Source organism: Megalobrama amblycephala, linkage group LG18, assembly GCF_018812025.1.
Source record: "Megalobrama amblycephala isolate DHTTF-2021 linkage group LG18, ASM1881202v1, whole genome shotgun sequence".
NCBI lineage: Eukaryota > Metazoa > Chordata > Actinopteri > Cypriniformes > Xenocyprididae > Megalobrama > Megalobrama amblycephala.
Genome location: NC_063061.1, coordinates 24,319,285 through 24,339,817, shown reverse-complemented (window position 1 = coordinate 24,339,817; position 20,533 = coordinate 24,319,285). Strand labels below are relative to the sequence as shown.

The following is a 20,533-nucleotide window of genomic DNA, read 5'->3' as shown; positions in this document are numbered from 1 at the left end:
ACATTAATAACCGGCACGCAATACTTTTAATGCCCCATCAAATTTTATTAAGCACAGTAGTCATCAAACGCGAAATAGATGCTTTTTTTCAGCGGGTTACATGCTGTATAAAATATTATAAAATGTTTTTAAGTTTATTTTTTCTGGTGGAGCCCCAATCCTGAGGTCATTTCGGAGCTTTATTTCCAGAAACAGCCAGGAGAGCACATCACCACGGAGACGTCTGCCCTGATGATCCACACAGCTTCAAAGAGCTCAGTCCCACACATACAAAACCACAGAGGCGCAGACATATGAAAGGCGTCTGTGTGGATGTGAGCGCGTGTGCGCGTCTGCTTAGGTCAGTATTGCTGTGTTTCTGTGTGTGTGAAATCCTATCAATGTCACAAAGGTCACGCTCGCTCAAGATAACCCGGGGAGATTGGTGTGAGGTGCCAGGGTTTTTTCTTCTCTTTATTTTCTGATTAGGTGTCACAAGGATTTCTTTGGTGTCACAATGAGGCCTTTCATGTTGTGGGCACCTCAAGGTTTAATAGGCGATTCACTACATTCAGCATGAAATGTAAAGAAAGAAACCGGCCGGCTCACAATACTCACCGAGACCACAATGGCATGCACACCAACCCATTTTTTCGAGCGAGAGGAATTTTATCCTTTTTGTTGTAAAATGTTTGTGTAATTCCCACAGGAAATCTGGGATCGAATGCTCACGCACAATGAACACAGAGACGTCCATTTAGCGTGTCACTCAGCTTGTGGTAAAGCTTATTCGGGTGAGTTATGTTTAAGGGGAACTTTTAAAGGTTAAAGTCAGCGGCCAGGATCAGTAAAACGAATGGAAAGGCCTAACGAAAAAGAGTCTGTCAAAACAGTGCCTCGCCACAGTTCAACAAATATGTTACCATGTTTACAGTGACCATGACAACAGCTCTGTGAATAGACATGTGTTCGGTGATCATGCTTATTTTGTGATTCAAGCTCGCCCTGAAGTCCCTTTTTCCACTCTGAGTCTAAGAATATTTCCTGTGCGTTTGAAACAAGCCGTGCATTTAAGAGGATCCACAGGCTAACTGACAGTATTTCTATATATGAGGTCATGCACTACTCTATTCAACACTCCCTGATTTAAGCTCAACTCAAAATGTTTCAATATAGCATCGTTTCAAGGCCTAGAGTGAGGAGGGATCTAATTGGCTGTTGACCCAGGTGTAGTAGCGTAAGCATTTAATAAATATCAACTAGGGCTGTCGATTGATTTAAAGCCCACTTGTGGTGAAAATCAAGTTTTTAATGTTGTTTATATGTCTATGTGGTGTTTTTAATATGCTTTAAGACAAACCATGTTCAAATTCATAAGTCAACACAATTGCTGAGTATTTGCTCTTTAAAACTGCAGTGATCTAAATCGCTGGTCTTTCTTACATCACAAACTACCTTGTAACCAATCACATCAAAGTGCTGGCGGGCTTTAGCATATCATTAACTGACCGCTCTGAAGCGGAGAAGCCAAGTTATCCTAGCATATTTCTCTGTTGATATGAAAAATTGTGTAGATATATGCAATATGGTGGGTGTATGATATATTATGATGTTATAATGAACTATATGCCTTTTTCCACTGAGTTGTTAAAAGCATTTGTAAGGATGCTGATTGTTAGAAGGCAGCTGTCTGACTCAAAGATGGTGAACGGGAACATGGTTTGTGTAACATTAGCAATACATTATTAGCTGTTTGACAAAGTAGTCAAGCAAAACGATAATCAAATTAATTACCGTTATGTGTCTAACATTGTAAAAAGCGATACCATTGTGCAGCGTTTACCTCAGTAAGCTGACCAAGTGGATCTCTGAGCTCGCGAGAGTGAGTGTGCGGGGCTAATTAGCATATTCATAGATCCGCATATACTAAAAGAAGCAAGGCTGTGGAGGATTCAATGAAAGAATTTTTCACAGAAAAAAAAAAAAGTTTAAATATGTCATTTTGGTGATCAAAGATGAGTTTTAAGGGATAAAATGATTGACTACAGGGGGACTTTAAATAAATTATGGTTTTTATGTATGTAACTTATGTAGCACTTAGTTAAATCAGCCTATTTGCAAACTTGAAACTCAATGCAAACCTGCCATAATTCAATAATAAATTTTCTCCATTTAAAAAAAGCTTATTACTTTACCTTTGTTAAATGTTCTAGGTTTTAACTATAAATAATGATAAATAAATTAAATAAAACCTAATTTATTTCATCATATAATGATAAATGCAGATCCACTCCACTGCAATCAGATCTAAAAAATAAAAAAAATTATTACATGAAACAAAATTAATCTTTTATAATGTCAACTTATAACTGCATTTATAAAATTTTAAAATGTACACCAATAAACCTAACTAAAATGACAGCCTTGATAACAATAAATATGTCCGTGTGATTAGTCGCCCTCTATCTATCCTTCAATCATGCTCATTTCAGTAGCAGAGCGTTTGACTTAAGTAAAATAGACACCATTTAAACGCATGCGGCCAAGAGGGCAACATACATAAAAGAGAGTCTGCAAAGAGATCTGAGAGCAGGGCTCTTTAGCAGAGACAGTTTTATAACCTGATTCACTCAGCAAAATACAGCACCATAAAAGAAGCTCTCCGTCCATGCAACGTCATGGCACCATGACAGGCCGTGTTAATCACCGTCGTTATATGCACATCCAGCAGACAATCTGCAGCCACAACTGAAGCCTGGGCTGCATAGCTCAATCAGCCTGCGCCCAGCAGACCAGAGCCTGTAAACCGCTCTCATTCCCAGAAAATTCTGCTGAGGGAAGGAGGCAATATCTTCTCTAGTCATAGCTGAAATGGTCTGGTTCTGATCAGAGATAAATGTCTTGGTGAGTGGACTGTGCTGTGCTAGACAGCTCTTTGTGGTTTTAGGGCCTGTATGGGGTCAGTATGGATCATTTTGTTGATGGAGGCCGGATGTGGGTAAATTACAGTGTCAAAAGTACAAAGCTAAATGGTCACACCGGTTACCCTCTAAGTACTTGCATGCCACCCACTGTTTTTCTGGACAGGTCGTCACCAACAATGGTCTTTTTAGGCACATACAATTAGTTGGGTATACATGACTGTGCAAATACTCCTGAGGCTCTATTGTGAATTGCAGCAGCAAACAGGATGCAAAGTTGCAATTTGAATTTAATTGTAGGAAGGAAGTAGAATTACAGATAGATGCGTGGTACGGCTCGGCACAGCTCGGCTTGCTTTACTTTTGGTTTACTTTTCCACATCAGTTTAGCACCGCTTCAAAGTGGGTGGGATTATAGACTGATCGTTTTAGTTGCTCCGCCTCTACTGCCGTGGATCCGCTACCAATGAGGGGAACATCTGCACCGCGTCTACTGACCACGATACAGCCATTTCTTTTTCAAGTTGCGTGCGACGGTCGTTTAAAGCAAGTCGTTTAAAAAAGCAAACAAATGATACTGCGGTGACTGTTACTGACTATTTAAATCTAGCGGGTTTGGTGTCGTGTTTCAAATCCAATGATGCTGGTAGTGATGATTCTCTCTGACCAATCAGTGATCTGCAGTGTTTACACATCACATTTTAGTATCTGTACAGCTTGCTTGGAACCTCAACTGCGGTGGAACTATTTAAGCGAACTGTACCGAGCTGATGACAGACAGACAGACAGACAAATAGACAGATAGATAGATAGATAGATAGATAGATAGATAGATAGATAGATAGATAGATAGATAGACAGATAGATTGATTGATTGATAGAACTTCCTGTGAAATGTGGCCAATTCAATACAAATTCACACTCATAAACTGAAAGAGGACCAATTCTGAACTTTGCCCAAACTTGCCAAGAAGTACACAGATTGAAACTTTTAAGTCTTTTAGTCCTTTATGTCTGTTAGTCAAAACTGTAGATCCGTAGATAAACTGAACAAATAGATAGGGCAGAATGATTAATGCTGACTGTGAATTTCAAAGAGGCAGCTTTAAAAGACAGGTTGCCAACTATCATGTGTCTACACCACCAGATAACCTTCGACTCAGCTTTCATGGGGCGTTTGATTTGCTGTGGCCCCCTCAGTGGCTAGGGTGAGAAGGAGCACGCCATGAAGAGAGGAAAAGTCCCTGTGATGGTGCTGATAGTCACACTCTCGGTGTGTAGTTTCCTCCATCTGTGAGAAACAGCCTGCGCTGCTTGCTCAGTCGGAAAAGACACACACACAAACACACACTAGGAGGAGCCGCCATTCTGGCTTGAGATTCCAATCACTTTGAGTCACATTTGCCTTCATCAAACAATGCAAATGGTGCACTGCAATAGTTATTTACGCAACTAATGGAAGTCCTAAATTACCAGCTGTTGACATCAATCCAAAACCTAGTACGTACAGTATAGCATCATCAAGAATATAACCCGAACAATAAACTTCTCTCCAAGTCATGTGAGAGTTCGGCTCCCGCTTAGATCCCGCTGATGTGTTGAAACCTCCTACTTGTGCCAATGAGAGAGGTGTCAGACACAATTAGACACCTTGCTCCGCACACCGCGTGGACCAACGCGCTACTTGTCTCATCTCATTTACAAAGATTTTGTTCAACAGTTCTTTCATCTGCTTCCACAGACCATCTATTTCAATTGGAAACAAACTCGCTCAGACATAACCAAACAGAATTTAGTGAGAAATAGTCCTCAGTTAAGAGCTAAACAAGGCAGGCACGATTATGGTCTCAGTCACTGTGACCAGTCACCAAAACTCTCTAGAGAGACTGCAGCTTTATGCTAGCTACAAAATTCTGTTACGTTAAACAGCCAGTAAGTGGTATTGTATAACTATGCAAATTAATCCAAATTGTCAAGTAAACTGTGAAATTTTCTGTGATTTTTAAAAAAAAAACTTTTTACGGCACTTGGTCTGTCATGACTATTGATTAATCATATTGATCATGATTATTTCATTTAATCGCAATGATTTGAGATAACAGCAATAATTGTGCAGTTTAAATTTCAGTTACATTTTGCCATTCAAACAAGAGAATTTAAGCACTTAAAGAAATGCTATCAACAATGATAGGGAGAAGCAAGGGAATTATAATCATTAAAATAATGTTATAAAGTAAAGGTTTTTATACTAAATTAAGGCTTGTTATATATTATGTTATGCATAATTTTATAAATATTGTTCATTTTCATAGCATTAAAGTGAATCATATGAGACTATATTATTATAATTTTTATTATCATATTATATACAATTCTAAGTAAAAAAGGAAACATTAGACTTACACTGTAAGTGACGAACAAAACCAAATTAAATCATTAATTATTTGTATGACAATTAATCGTCTGCACAACAAGCTCTTACAGAAATTACTTAAGAATTCAAACTAGTATTTGACAAAAATTCAAAAACTTTTCCAGTGAGACTTAAAAAAAAAAAAAAAAAATCCATTAACAAAATTCTCAATAAAACCTTTCATTTTGTAATTAATTATAAAAAGTAGAATAAAAAAGTTAACTAAATTAATTATGCCCCTTGACTCTGAGTAAAAATGAATTTTTCAACCTTCAAGCTTTAAGTACCACCTTTATGAGTGATTTTGTAACATCTATTCAAACTTTTCATCTAATTGGTTTGGTTGATCTTTTTTTTATTTTATATTACAGAATTATTTTTGATATATTTTTTATTATATATTTCCTAGAAAATATTGATATATGTAATTTTGTATACATATATATAATACATATTGAGGTTTAACCATTCACTACAATTTACTGATGTATTCTTTCTCATTTAAGTGTACAGTTAGTGGAGAAAATCAATAGCACCCTTTAAATCAAATCTCGTTTTCTTAAGTGCTATTTATACCTAATGTTTGCGGCAGGTCACAGGTTGCTTATCTGACAGGCCCTGGGAGAGCACAACATATGATTCAAATACCAGCACAGATACCAGAGCTTTCGCATATTTTCTCTGAAAACACCGTCCTCACGCCCTGTAAAAACGCCCCTGGGCTTAACGCAAGAATGTGCCCGAGCAGTTTCTCTTTCTCTCCGCTAGAATGGGAGTATTTTTTGGCAAACACACCAATTCAATTAACACCTAAAAGAAAGTGGGCTCCTCAGTGTAATTATATCATCGGCCTAATTGGAGAATTCTGGGAAGCCTTCTGTTGAACGCATGCCTTCTTCAGCTCCAGCCTGCTCTGTGTGCTGTTCATTTCCACTAGTTTATTTTGAACACAGAAAACCACCGAGGTTGTTGCTGTGATTACACATTTGATTCGGAATTAAAATGATTCATGGTGTTGGCTTGAACTTGATATGCGTCAGGCCCATCAATCTTGGTGTGGACAACATTTCCATGTACTATTCAGATGGTTTTCCCCACCCTAATGGGCACTTATTTAATTAAAAGCCACCATTGATTTCTATACATTCATTTTATATATTCTATTCAAATATGATTTTCTTCTAAAAGAATAGAAATTCTAATTTAACTTAGATTTTTATTTACATTTTAATAATTATTTGCTCTGCCAAAATACCATATTTACTACAGTTATTACAGTACACAGTTACATTAAGAAAATAAATAAAAAAAAAAAAAACCACAAAGATTTTCATTCTCTTACAAACACACTTTAAAATTTTGTAAATAAAACAAAGATTATTGGATTATGTTTTACAAGAAAATACTATTTCAGTTTTTTATTTCAAAATGGCACATTTAATTCAATGTGTTACTTGCCGTTTCTTTGTAATTGTTTGTGAAAGAAAGTGATAATTGCGTCTGCATTTTCAGTCTACGTAATAAAAAATATAAAGACAGCTAGATGAACAATTAGATAAAATATATTTATTTTATGTTAGTAAATCTGGTACTTTGGCTGAAAGAGATTATTGTCTTGAGGTATATGTACATTTTGTTTTGCCCTCAGTGAGTCCTGAACAGTAAACTAAACTTATTTATCCTTGACACAGCAAATCTCTGTGCCATCAAGGGTTATTTGAGTGCAGCCACAACCCAACAGAGCTGAATAATGACCTAAATGACTGAACACAAACACACAGACACTCGCAAAACGAACAAAAACACTATTTTACAATCTGACCAAATGTGCAATTGCCAGATTTGGAGAGGACATTTAGAGGACCAAATCTGAGCAAATCCAAATTTCTCTCTTTTTTTTTTTCTGTGAATCATAATTTAGCAGATGTTTAAGAACGAAAAAACTTGGAGGTGACTTTGATCTTTACAGCAGGACTTACTTCTAAAGCGTGAGAGTCTGTGAAATGGCCTGAGTGATTACCCTTGGCTGTCTTTTCAAACACTTATCAAACACTTTTATTTAAGAGATAAAACATCCTAAATGCATCATAAACATCTCAGAGTGGTGATTAGCTCGGGCCGGAACCCCATTGGCTGGAGGCGCTAATGGACCGAAGTCAAGAGAGCGATGGAAGCTGCAGCCATGTGGTTATGACCTTTCTGGCTTTGACATCAAACTACGTGCCATGAGGTCAGTATAAACCTTTTTATTTGGCCTCACAATCGCAATTTTCATTGTCTCAGTGAGAAAACCAGAAACAATTAAACCCACTAAACTCCCACACCGGCTTCAACAATTCTGCCTTAATTGAACGTAATTCTGGACCACAACAAAAGGGCTGTGAAAAATGAGCCAGTAAATGTAACACTCCCATTTTGCCTTTCAATGTGACGCGATAACATTATGAACTGCCGTTTTGTACAAATTATCACATTTCAGCATCATTAAATAATGTTCACACCACAAGTAAAAAACCCAACATCCAGGATGTCAGATTTAAAAGGGTGCAAATGTGACAGGACGTGGTGTTACAGATAAGCACGACCGCAATCGGGGTCTGTTTTCAACAGCACGTCTTCATCCTGTGCGCGCTCCAAATGAAATTAGTCTGTCTGTCTGGGAGATTCACATTAAAATCGCACGGTGCTACACAATCATCTGAAAAGCATCTGGACTGAGTGATTTGTTCAATAGGCTGCGCCGTACCGGCTCCATATGGCGAATTCAATGGCCACCGTGCGATATCGCACCCGGGCAGGGAGTGAGGAGATAAATAAAATAATCAAACGGAGAAAAGAGAAAACACAAAGTCATTATAAGACATAAGGCGTGAGACAGAGGCAAACAGGGATTCATTCCCCTTTTGGGAAAGCTACAATTGAGAGCGTCTGTGTGCTCGTATCCTAACACCCATATAACACATATTCCTTGCTTTCAAAGGCTGGTATGCATATCGGGATTATTGCTACAAGGGACTTGCCGGCAAAAGATATTATCAGTTCGACGGGGTCGCCAGAGGGGATGGAAATGACATCAAGTTAAGGCGGACAATAAAAAAGGGTGAGAACTCGGTTGAGCCCAGGCTACAGCCCAGCGTAAGCCATTTCATCCCCACCGTATCTGATATCAGCCCTTAAGACAGAGTCTATGGACGTGGCAGACAACTGGCGACGGAGAAAGAGAAGGGAGAGGGGAGCAGCTAAGGGGGCCCATGCATCCCATAACCTTCTCACTTTCACACCGGATCTCTTCAAGCAAACTTCAGGTGTCCCGAAGTGCATTTAAATTATACGAACGCTAATATGAGAACATAACTTATGAATCACTCTCTGCTGGCAGGGACCAGCGCCAGGCCAACGATTAAATGTTGTAAATTCGACACAGTGGCAGTTCTCCCCACTTATGAAATACAGTGGCATGCTTTTAAGCGTGATCGATCGTTAAGTGAACTTGCCATGCAAAATCACCTGAACCTAAAGTGAACTCGAGGCTGATAAGAATGAACATTTTCAACTGCGTTCATTCAGGCCACCCCAAGTTACTCTACTACGCTAATCTGCCCGAGATACTCAACCCATCAAAACCTTATTGGCTTCCCCAGATCTGCAGAGCCTCACTGATGTTTCAATTGGTGGGTTCTAGAAACCACTCCCCTCGATTGCTTTGTTCCATGCCCCAGTTTTTCAGTAGTAAACAGGCACATTATAACATGTAGTAGCGTGCTGGAAATTATGGTTGCAAATTATAAAGAATCAAATTGACAAAAAAATTAAATGATTAAAAATTATAAAGTCAAAATACAAATTGGTGTGTATTTTATTGTATAATAGAACGCATGAAAAATAACTGAATTATATTTATGTGAATTTAAAGGGTTAAAAAAATTTCAGATGCAAGCTATATGGAAAATCTGTACAATAGCAATAGCACTTGAACATCCCATGAGCATTGCGTGTCTAGACCTGACCAGCTGAACTCCCACATCCATCCACATCACATCCACACCAATAGTCACAAGATACTGAGACTTTCTTTTTAAATCAAATTCTCATCTGGTCAACAAAACAACACAATCTTTCTGATGTTAATATTTTAAGTAAAAAAAAAAAAATCATTTCCAAAAAGAAGAAAAATTGCCTTTTTTAATCATACAATATTAATCTGTTCATGAAAGGCTGGATTGAAGGTATCATACATTTTATCACACTTTCATTAAATTTTAAAATCAAATGAACAATACTTGGCACATAAAACCCTCATCAAAAACCTACAGTATGCATGAAAAATAAAACATTAAATATCAATAACACTGCATTTATTTTAAGTAATTAATGTAATCCTGTAATCATTAAAATAGTAAATTGCTGCAAATTACTGTGTTCAGGTTTGAGAACATTAGAAGGTGATGATTTGAAGGATTTTCTTTGTGTCTTTTCAGGGAAGCAGAAATGCCCAGAGGGCCGTATAGGTACAGCCATAAAAATGGTTTATTTGTTTCCTGAGCACATTTAGTGCTTATGTTTCCATCGGAAGCCTTTATGGCATCGCAATAATATTTATGTCCAAGACAGATGGTTTGCTTTGAGTTACAATGGGATCGTATTTCTGTACATGTCTTGTGGTTGCGCAAAATTCCTCTTGAAAAATGTATCGTTTTTTTATTTTTAGATATGATTTCTAATGAAGCCTGTGAATGCAGAGTTATTAATTTAATGGATGAATGGCTGTGAGACATATAGTTTTTAGTTCATTGTATATCAGGAAATATTATTTTGAACAACTGCTTTTGGGAAACGATATATAGATATAAAATGTATATTTATTATGCATCTTTCAAAGCAAAAACTTTTTTATAAAAACACTATATGTAATAAACAAGAAAAAAAAACCTAGATATATAACTAGAAATATAGAAACATATTCATAAATATGCCTCATGTAAAAAAAATTCATAATGTATCATGTAAAATTACAGTGAATTATTACGTTTTTTTTTATTTATTACGATTTGTTCAAAATCATAATAAAAAGCAAAACAGCTCTAAACCCAACAAAAAGCTCCCATCCTAATCCTAAAAAAGAAAAGATTTATCTGTTCATTTACTCATGTTTTTAATCACATTTAGGATTATTCCCCTCACTTCATGCTTCAAAATGTTGGCAAACCAAAAAAGGCAGCAAAGCTGACAGGGGAAAAAAAACAGCTTCTTTTTGATCACTGACCACATCCTTATTCCTGTTTTTTTTTTTTAATCCTTATTCTTGGTATATATTTCAGTACATACTGAAACAGGAAGGTAATGATTCTTACTCAGCCTATTAAAATGTCACACTTCCAGTTTTCACCTGTTCCAGTTTCAATGTTTTCCTTTATGTCAGATCCTACAGTCAGGGTGATCAAATTGGGAGGACCAATGATGATTAGTTTCAGTAACAAGTGCTGTACAGTGATTCAAAGAGAGCCTGAGGGGAAGATACCTTCATTTCCTGCAGACTCCCTGACCCTGAATGGTCGCGAGGCTGCTTTGAAACAGGATGATACTGGTTAGCGGCTCATTGTCTATTAGACAAAGTAGGGCTGTTCACCCATTAGCACCTCTTTGTAGTGACTGCTCAAGGTGTGACACACAACTTGTCACTGGAGCTGAATGAGCATGCCTGCAGTTTCACTGAATCACATGGGAGTTCAAAGGATTCAAAACAATGGCATACGCCCATATGCATAATCAAAATGGCATATTGGTTTCATTACAAATCAAATGAACAAGCAGCGCATCAGGTATAATAACAATAATTAAAAAAAAAAATAAAAAAAAATCACGTTTTTGGTCACATCAACTGGGAAAACTGCTCCCAGTTTGACCGGCATATATCTTTCGTGTGTTTGCTAGCCAGAAGGTCACTCTCGGAATAGGAAGTGCTTGATTGACTAGCGGCTGACACTTTGTCCTGCTTCTTTGATTTGACCTGTTACTCCAGCTGCCCTCTCATCCCCTGCAATGTTTGCTGCCCCACGCACGCGATCCCACTCCCGGCTGCCAGCAATGCGCTTGTCCGCCTTGCCGCTTCGCTGCACCCTCTCATCGCATTACTTCTGCTATTCTAACTTTTCCATCAATTATGCACAAGAATAACTGAGGCCTGGCCGCAGCAGATACATAAAAGAGGAGTGGATGCCTCTATGACTCCACCGTCTGCCAGCATGTTCCCCCTACCAGTGATACTAGTGCCAGAGCACCAGCGTACAGAGGACATGGTTGTGCTGCTGTCGCAGGAGTCTGGTTTATTATGTCTGTGCTTCTGTGGTGTAAATCAAATGAGTAAATTTAGGGTTGTGTTGTATAACTCGAATGTTTTAGGATTACTTTACTTGCTTGGAATGGGATTGACACTGAAACTGCTAGAAATCAATAAACTGTTATTCTTCTGCATTGACTGACTGCAAGATGTAAACCAAACAGAGTTTGAAAGGAAATCAGTTACAACACATTAAAAAAAGGTATAAAAGTGGTAAAAAAAGAAAAGGCAACAAAAAAGGGGAACCTACTCCAAAATCTGCTGCTGTTCCGTTCAAAACACAAAATGGAAGCAAGTTTGAAAATGGCCGCGTATACACTCCTACGTCTGCAAGACAAATACTAGACTACTCATACTGACAAAAAAACGACGGGCAACTAACTCATATAGATGATGAAAAACATGATAAAAGTGTCATTTAATGACAGAAAATGATATTTGATGACATTTAACAATCTGTGGCAAAGTGAAAAAGAAGATATTAGTCTGATATAGCAAAACACTGACCTTAAGATTCCAATGATGGTCACATTGACCTCATTTTCTCAACATTGCGTGTGAAGGTTTGTTGGCCAGACTTGACTCTGAGATCGCAAACAGCGCTTAATATTTTATGGGTCCCAATGCTCGGAGCGTACTCAAATTTGTGACATGGAAATGCTTTACCCCTTACCACATTCAGATAATCTACTATAAACGGTTCCACAATCTCAAACCAAGAATGTGTCTGGAACATCTACATCCCCAAAAGTTTTTTTTTTTTTTTTACCTTTTTTTGTTTGTCTGTTGTTCATTGAAAGTCAGACACATTTCAAAATATGAATTAATAAATGTGCAACATTCAAAAACATTAGCTAGATGATATTTTAAAACAATTAACAGCCTGATTAAAGCTTCTCCTGAACAAGTTGTCGTTGGGTTTATACAGAAATTAACTGCATAATCACTGCATAATCCTTCGACGTTTTGCTTTGCCATTTATTTTCTTTCATAAAAAGTTTGGTAAATTGAAAATGTCACATTGTGGGGTTTTTTCTCTACAATACTTAATTAACAATCTGACGATTTTGCTGGAGCACTACCATAGCCATGACTGCAATATGGTCACAATAATGTAGCCAAAGCAGATTAATGGCAAACAGTGATTTTGAAAAGATTTATGTCCTTCAACACAACACAAAAATATTCATCACCCAGTTTTTTCATGCTTTGAATGGGTGAAATATTTTATAGAAAGCAGCTTCAAAGAATCCTTGTACTGTAGGTTCTTTCTGGATGAGAAAAATAGATGAATGTATTTAAAAGTCCCTCATTTGTGCAGGTGAAAGCAGTTTTAAGGTTACAGACCAAGTTCAAATCTGTGAGACAAGTTTTTCAAGCTACAAGCATTCTCTCTCTTCCTCTCTCTCTGTTTCTTGTTCTTTCTTGTTTTCCTTTCATGCTAACTCCTGCCAACTCAGTCCATTTTTATTAGCTTAGCCTGTCGAACAAATGCTTCCTTCATTATTTCTCATTGCGATTAAATGTGCCGTAATGAAGGGCACAAAGAGCAAAGCGCTCTGCGCTTTCGCTGCGAAAGAATGCGCAAAGTAGTCATTACCGCATGCTACATTTTCCTCCAATTCTTATCAAGGGGGCTTAGTAAACTTTAGGGTCCTTTCAGGAGCTTTATCAGGTCATTAAGGTCTGAAGCTGATTAATATGAATGGTTGTTGAGGTCGTGGCTCTCCGAGGGAGACATAGAAGGGTGAAGGGGTTCAGAGGAAGTGTTTTGTATCTTTACACAATGGGCCGATGACCTCCTAAGCCCTTTAGTGCCTCTCTGTTAATACCTTTAGCCAGGCCTTCAAAGACCCCAGCAAAGACATTTCACCACTCACAGTTTAAAAGCTCACCGAGTATGAGGAGCTTACCTCAAGCAAACAGAGAGACCCGAAATGCATCAGTTCTCATCAAAAAGTACAGAGAGGATGAGCGGTCGCTGTGATGACTGAAGCGTGAATTCGTAAAATGAATAAAAGAACGGTTAACTTTAATTTAAAAAAGAGACACTCCCAGAATTCTCTCAGAGATGCAATCAGGACAGTTTATTAGCGTAACGCAAGAGCTGAGTGCAGAAGGAAGGGGGCCAGGGACCTCTCGATGTGTTAGGGGTCATCAAACAGCAGGATGTTCTAGTTACCCTGCAGGAGAACTTTCTCTCTGCTGGAATGAGTCTTCTGATACCCCAAATCTTTTGAGAGCGCCAGCACACTGCCACACAGCCCTGGAGGGTTAATCGGGATGGGGCGCGATTGTGGGACTCAAACCAAGAGGCCTGCGGTTCCCATCTGTAACTCTTTCCACCCTTTAGTCGGTCTATATTTCCTTCTACAAGCCCTGCTGTATGCACTTCCTGCGTGTAAGAGCCTAAATACTTTAAACTCTGGCAAAGATCCACTAAGACAGGAACAATGGCACCCTTTCACGTGAGCTGAGAGAAGACCGAGGTCTTCAGACCAGTCAATATTTGGACATGACCCCCCCAACCCCCCATTTAAAAATCCAAGCGGAACCACGCAGAAGGAGGCCAGAAGTGCCAGCAAGGGAAAAAGAGGGTAAACACGCAGAACAATACAAACTGAACCCTACACAATACCACAGAACAGCTATCACAATATCAACTGGCCACAAACCACAAACCATGGGCTTTGTTTTTTAAAGTGGGGATTAAAACTGAGCCGGCACAAAAAGGAAACCATTTGAGGTCATATTGCGCAAGCTAGAGTTAAGAGGTGAAAAAGAGATGGCTTTACAGGAGATCCATGACATTTCCCATTTCTGTATTGAAGAAATGAGCAGAGAAAGACAACCTAGAAAGCGTTTAAGTGTGAAATGTTACAAAAAACCTGAAGAGGCAGAGCATACTACTCACTACACCACCTGACTGAGAAGGCTTCAAAAACTGTAGGAAATGTGCCACATCTGTTATTGAGAGATTTGAGAGGCATTATCAGTGATTAAAACAGGACTCCGTCAGAATGCTGAAATCCCTCTCCCCAGCTGTTAGGTCCATTCGATGGACCTCTTTGATGGACAGCGGTATCGGCTTCCATGGCACCACATACACAAACAGCCAGAAGATTAAGGTAGGAATTCAATACTGATTCCTAACTGATCCTGCCTATCAACAACAAATAAACAGGTTTCGTTTTCAACATAAGACCTATTTTTGTTTAAAATTCCAGGAACTAGCACAAAAAAAAAAAAAAAAAATATATATATATATATATATATATATATATATATATATATATAGACAAATGAATATTTTTGTAATGTAGATTGCTTATCTGGATTACATGAACAACTCTACTTTCTCAGAAATGCAGGATAGGGAAGGAAACAATAAGCTCTCTATCTCAAGCCAATCCAGTAATGCCTGCAAACGAACACGTCTCGAACTTAGAAATGACTAATCTGAGAACGAGCTGGGAAACTTCAGAGGAAATCTGCCAACTTGAATTGAATTTGTAATTGCAAACGGCGTGGACCGCATTGGAGGGGGAAAAAAGAGCCCCCGAAACCCAGTGAAGCTTGTAAGACCACCATATGTAGAGCAAGGCAGAGGCTTACATATGAATGGGTGCGCTGCAAATCTCAGGCCAAAAACTAAAGGAGCCATTCCCCCCTAAATCCTCTAAAGAATCTCTATAGACTCCGCCGTACTCACTCGTGTGAAAATACTAGCAATCTCTCAGTATGTTCGCTGCGCTTTAAAGTGCAACTCCTACGCTTGCGAAATAACGATTAAGAGATAAGGCTCTCTGCACGCTTTAAGGAAAGAAATTTATAAACAGTTGTGTTTCTTGTTATTATAGAATGTCATTGAGCTATTAAGAACTTCAATTAAAGCTTTAATGTAGGCAGTCTTTCAAATGAATTAATATTTCATGGCATGGCTATCTAAGTCTTTGAGTTGGACTCACAGCTGTCTTTAATGTTCGTAATTTAGACATGCTAATGAGCAACATTAAGAGAGGAAGATGAGGCTATTTAAAACAACACAAAGAACCGATCCAGCATCTTAAATGCTGCTAAAGTATTGGTCTTTCGAGGGTCCGATAGACTAAATCAATGTTTAAATGAAGAAGACCAACATCAGGTCGATGTGCAGACACATTCTGATCAGGAGGTAACTTGTTTTGGGTGACATTCAGGGCCCCAAGGTCTTGCCAGAGAGTGCTGCTACATTTTACAGCCCAGACAGATTTGAATTAGGCCACTGGGTGAGAATATGAATGTGAATGAGAGACACTCATTTGAACTAACTCATTTATTTGCTAGAGGGGCCTCATTCGCCCGGACAAAACATAGGCAGGGAGCCTCCAACACACACACGCAGATATTCACGATCGCACAAACACACACTGCTGCCAAGCTATAGAAACAGGGCTCGCCCTCAAATTCACCCTGACCAGAGCTCAATACTGTCCGATGATGGTTAACCACAGCCTTGTGGTGTTATCACTGAACGTGTGACCCCTGCATGCGCTTCTCTCTCATGAGCATGCACCCAACTGGGCATCAGCCACTCCTGAAATGCCTCTCTGGGTTTGACCCATTGTGTAAAGCCAGCATGGGGCTGGGGTGCAGGGCAGAGAAAAAGCCCCATGGCAACTGAAGAGAGACAGCCGAGAATGGGGATGAGCTGGAATCACAGCACTTTCAGGCAACTCAAGACTTGCGGCAAAGAGAAGGGGACAGTGAGCCTGATGTCATTTCAATATAAGTACATTTATTATATGTTAAGCTGTTAAGCAAATTATTCCTCACATGAATAATAATAATAATAATAATATATTAAGTTATGATTACTGGCTCAAATTGCTGATCAACATTTAACTCACCCAAGCTATTAACATTCATCAAACCAACTTATTCAAATATCTCACATTCAGTCAGACTCGGCTCCTGATGTTATTTTTCATTAACACCCTTCACTGCACAGGAAGGTTATATTACTTTATTAGAAAACCTTTGTTGAAAACCATTACTAGCTCATTTTCAGCCACACATTTTATAAACGCCTCAAAAGAAATACGAATTGTGCCCTTTTCAAATTATGATAACAAGCAAAAATCACATTCAAAAAAGTAAATTGGATTTTAAAAGAACAACTGACCAATGAGCCATGATATTTATTTCTAATGATGTTTCTAGAGGGCAATGTCTAGGACAAGCCAGTGGCAAAGCATAATGACTTTTTACTTTGAAAGAGCAAAGAGCTTGCCTGTCAATCTCTCAAAAGCAGAAAGAAACCCCTCTCATTTAAATCATGACCAAAGATTTTGCAGAATGAAGTCAAATTCCACTCAAAAAATAGAAATGTGTATATTATATATATATATATATATATATATATATATATATATATATATAGCTACACACACACCATTTACACTAGAGAGCACTTTTTGATAACTAGCAAACTAAAAAGCACTAAAATCGGACAACGTACTCAATTTTATTCTCGCCTCATTTATTTTGGCAATTCCTAGCACCGTTTTTTGTCGCGATAGCAACTGAATAGATTTTTGCCAATTTACTGTATATGGAAAAAAAAGTTTCTGTCGCGCGCGAGATGTGCTCGCGCGTATTTTTTTTAAGCTTTGCGCTTACAATATGGGTTTGTTGTGACTGTTGTATCATTAATGAAACTTTTATTCAAACGATCCCGGCGGCTTGACGAGCCTGTTCAGCTCGCAGCCGCAGTATACTTCGCTCTGTAGGCTCTGCGGATAATGCGCTTCTAATGACAGATGTGAAACTGCGTTTTAGTATATTTACTGCACAGATATCTACAACTCACCTTGGGTTTGTTCGGTTCCAGTAGACTGCGTAGCGATCCGCCACAATCTTAGACGCCGGGTCCAGGCCCAACACAGACGTCCACAAGCTGATAAACACAAAATAAAACATCTCCACCTGCGGCATTTCTGAAAGTTTCAATCGCAGCGTTTCAACCCTATGCGTTCCGGTGGAGACGAACTGCGCGAGCCGTCTGCTTTTCCTTATCCCACGTGCGAAATGTGTTCTCTTTAAATTATGTTTCTTTTACAGTATAAAAGATTATGACAAATCAATACGACCGCAGTGAAAGCAACGCCAGAGTCCTTCAAAGAGTCACAGTTACATGTAAATTATTAGAAGAAACACTACGAAGCCGGTTAAATCGCTCGCTGTCTGTCAACACTCCAGATAATGCGTTCATCTCAAGCACATCCTTTCTTGCGATTTATCGAGTTAGTTTCCACGAGGAAAGAAAACAATTAGACAAATTTCAGGTCCTTTGAATGTTCACTTCCCATTCCAAAGCGCGGTTGGTCACTGTAGTTAGTTTGAGTGAATGAAAACAACAGCGTATGTCCACTGGCACCTTATTCTCCAACATGTGAATTAAGACTTGCGCTCTGTAGTCAAACCTTGACGTTTGCCAATTGAATTTATAGAGACGCTGTCCTGAAGCGCCGAAAGAAAACTGCCTTTCTGGATGAAACGCGCAAAGGTTTAGCGTATTCAAGTGGTAAGATATAGTCCACAACAGTAACCTTTCAGGCAGCTGAGTTGGTCAGGGTACATGAGCCATGCTGTCTCAGAAAGATAGAGAGAGAGACGGTACAGTTCCAGCGCTCACTCTCTTTCTCATTGGCTTGCATTTTGAATGATGGGCGTCTCGGTTACAAAAGCGACATCCCGCCTCCAAAGCTGGTAGAGCTGCTTTTTTTTTTATTTTTTATTTTTTTTATACAGCGGTGTAATTCACAAGAATATATTCCCAGGGTAATTTCACTTGAAAATGAGCGTTTTCTCCTTTTCTGTCTTTTTATTTTCTTTGATTAATTAATTTATTAATCATTTATTTATTATTGCAGTGGGTTGCCTCCTCTGACAACAATATTTTGTAAATACTTAAAAAAAAAATTTAATTACTTTGTTATGAACAAGTCGGTATGATAGGACTAGCCTACTGATTTAAGTTTCATTATGACTCGTCAAAGGCAGCAGTGGACGTCAGCAGGAAATAGTTTCATGTTTTTAAGTAGCATACCTTCCAAAAACAATAACAAATGAAACATCTACGATACTTTAAGCGGCCGTCATCGAGTGACCAGTAGGGATAGGCCTATAATGTCTTGCTGTTCTGCTTCGTGTTATCATGTTAATTCAAACCGGTTTGACAGATTCACTGAAGTCATTTAGGTGATTCATTGTAGGATTCGTCATTCAAACCTAAAATTTGTGAGTCACTTTTGAAAATAACCTGCTCAAGAGTCATTTATTCGTGAATCGGACCACACCGTATGGTTGTTTTTGAATGTAATCAGCTAGTTGTTTTGTATGGAAGCCCGTTTCCGCCACAGTTGAGTAAAAAAAATATAATTCTGTAAGTCATAATAATGAGAATCTTTCTCATAATTATTACTTAGTATCTCATTATATTGAGAAAGTTTCTCATAATAATGACTTAGTATGTCAGAATACTGAGAGAATTTCTCATAATTATGACTTATTTTCTCGTAATAATGACTTAGTTTCTTGTAATAATAAACTTTCTCGTAATAATGACTTACCAACTCATAATAACGAGAAACTTTATCGTAATAATGACTTAGTATCTCATAATAATGAGAAATTTATCGTAATACTGACTTAGTATCTCATAATAATGAGAAACTTTATCGTAATAATGACTTAGTTTCTCATAATAACGAGAAACTTTACCTTAATAACGAGAAACATCTACGCATGCGCAGAGCAGCGGAGCAGTGACACGCTAGCGACATCCGCTGGTCAAATACGATAACTTCGCAACCATGACACGTTCTGCAAAAGTGTAATCTATAATATCATTAAATAAATAACATTATTGATAAATTATCAGTAGCCTATATGAGACGGGATATAGTCGTTTATTCATTTGTAACATTAATTTGTATTTTTGTGTATGAACAAGCAGAAACAGAGAGTGGTGATCCATGGATTTCAAACAGATAGAGGAATGATAAGACCGCACACACCTACATATCCAACTCTGTTAAAGAACGCTTCACCTGGAAAGCTGTCTTTTGCATACATTCTAATGAGTCATAAACATCTTAAAAGGTGTTTTCTGTAGGAATATCGCTGGAATGAAGGTTTATGACTGGGCAATTGCTTTAGGACCCGGTTTATATTAGAAAAGCTTTCCAGTGCCTATGTCTAGGCAAACCTGCACATCAAATAGCCTAGACTCATCCGCGAAATACGTGTTAACGTTAACACATAAACCCACACATTTTATGAAGACGTTGCACTTAAACTTAACGAATAAATGTCATATTCCTTCATTAATCCGATAGTTTTGTAAGCCGTCGCGTTCATGCAGCAGTTTCCACCGTTACCACGGAAAGTACCACGGAAAGTATTGAAGATATACTGATCATTTATAACTGATGTTATTTAATGATACTATATACTGCACTTTGTATATTACACTGAATTTAACGAAAACATAAGTGCACGAATGCAGAATGTGCCATGTTTGCTGTTCTCGCATTTACGAGACTTTGACCAGCGGATGTCGCTAGCGTGCCACGCCCTTCTGCTCCGCTGCTCTGCGCATGCGTAGAATTTTCTAATTATTATGAGAGTTTCTCATTATTATGAGTAACTAAGTCATTATTACGAGAAAGTTTCTCATTATTATGAGAAACTAAGTCATTATTACGAGAAACTTTCTTGTTATTATGAGATGTTAAGTCATTATTACGAGAAAGTTTCTTCTTATTATAAGTAGCTAACTAAGTCATTATTACGAGAAAATAAGTCATTACGAGAAATTTTCTCATTATTCTGACATAC

General features: G+C 38.2%; 1 protein-coding gene across 1 annotated transcript in view; it reads right to left on the bottom strand.

The window, feature by feature from the left end:
* efna5a (ephrin-A5a) overlaps positions 1 to 18,320 on the bottom strand; it is a 53,981-nt gene extending 35,661 nt beyond the window's left edge. Inside the window, exon 1 of the mRNA XM_048166023.1 lies at positions 17,502 to 18,320. Coding sequence (XP_048021980.1) covers positions 17,502 to 17,626 — 125 coding nt within the window. The 5' untranslated portion in view covers positions 17,627 to 18,320. The remainder of the gene's footprint in view (positions 1 to 17,501) is intronic.
* Between the last annotated feature and the right edge of the window lie 2,213 nt (positions 18,321 to 20,533).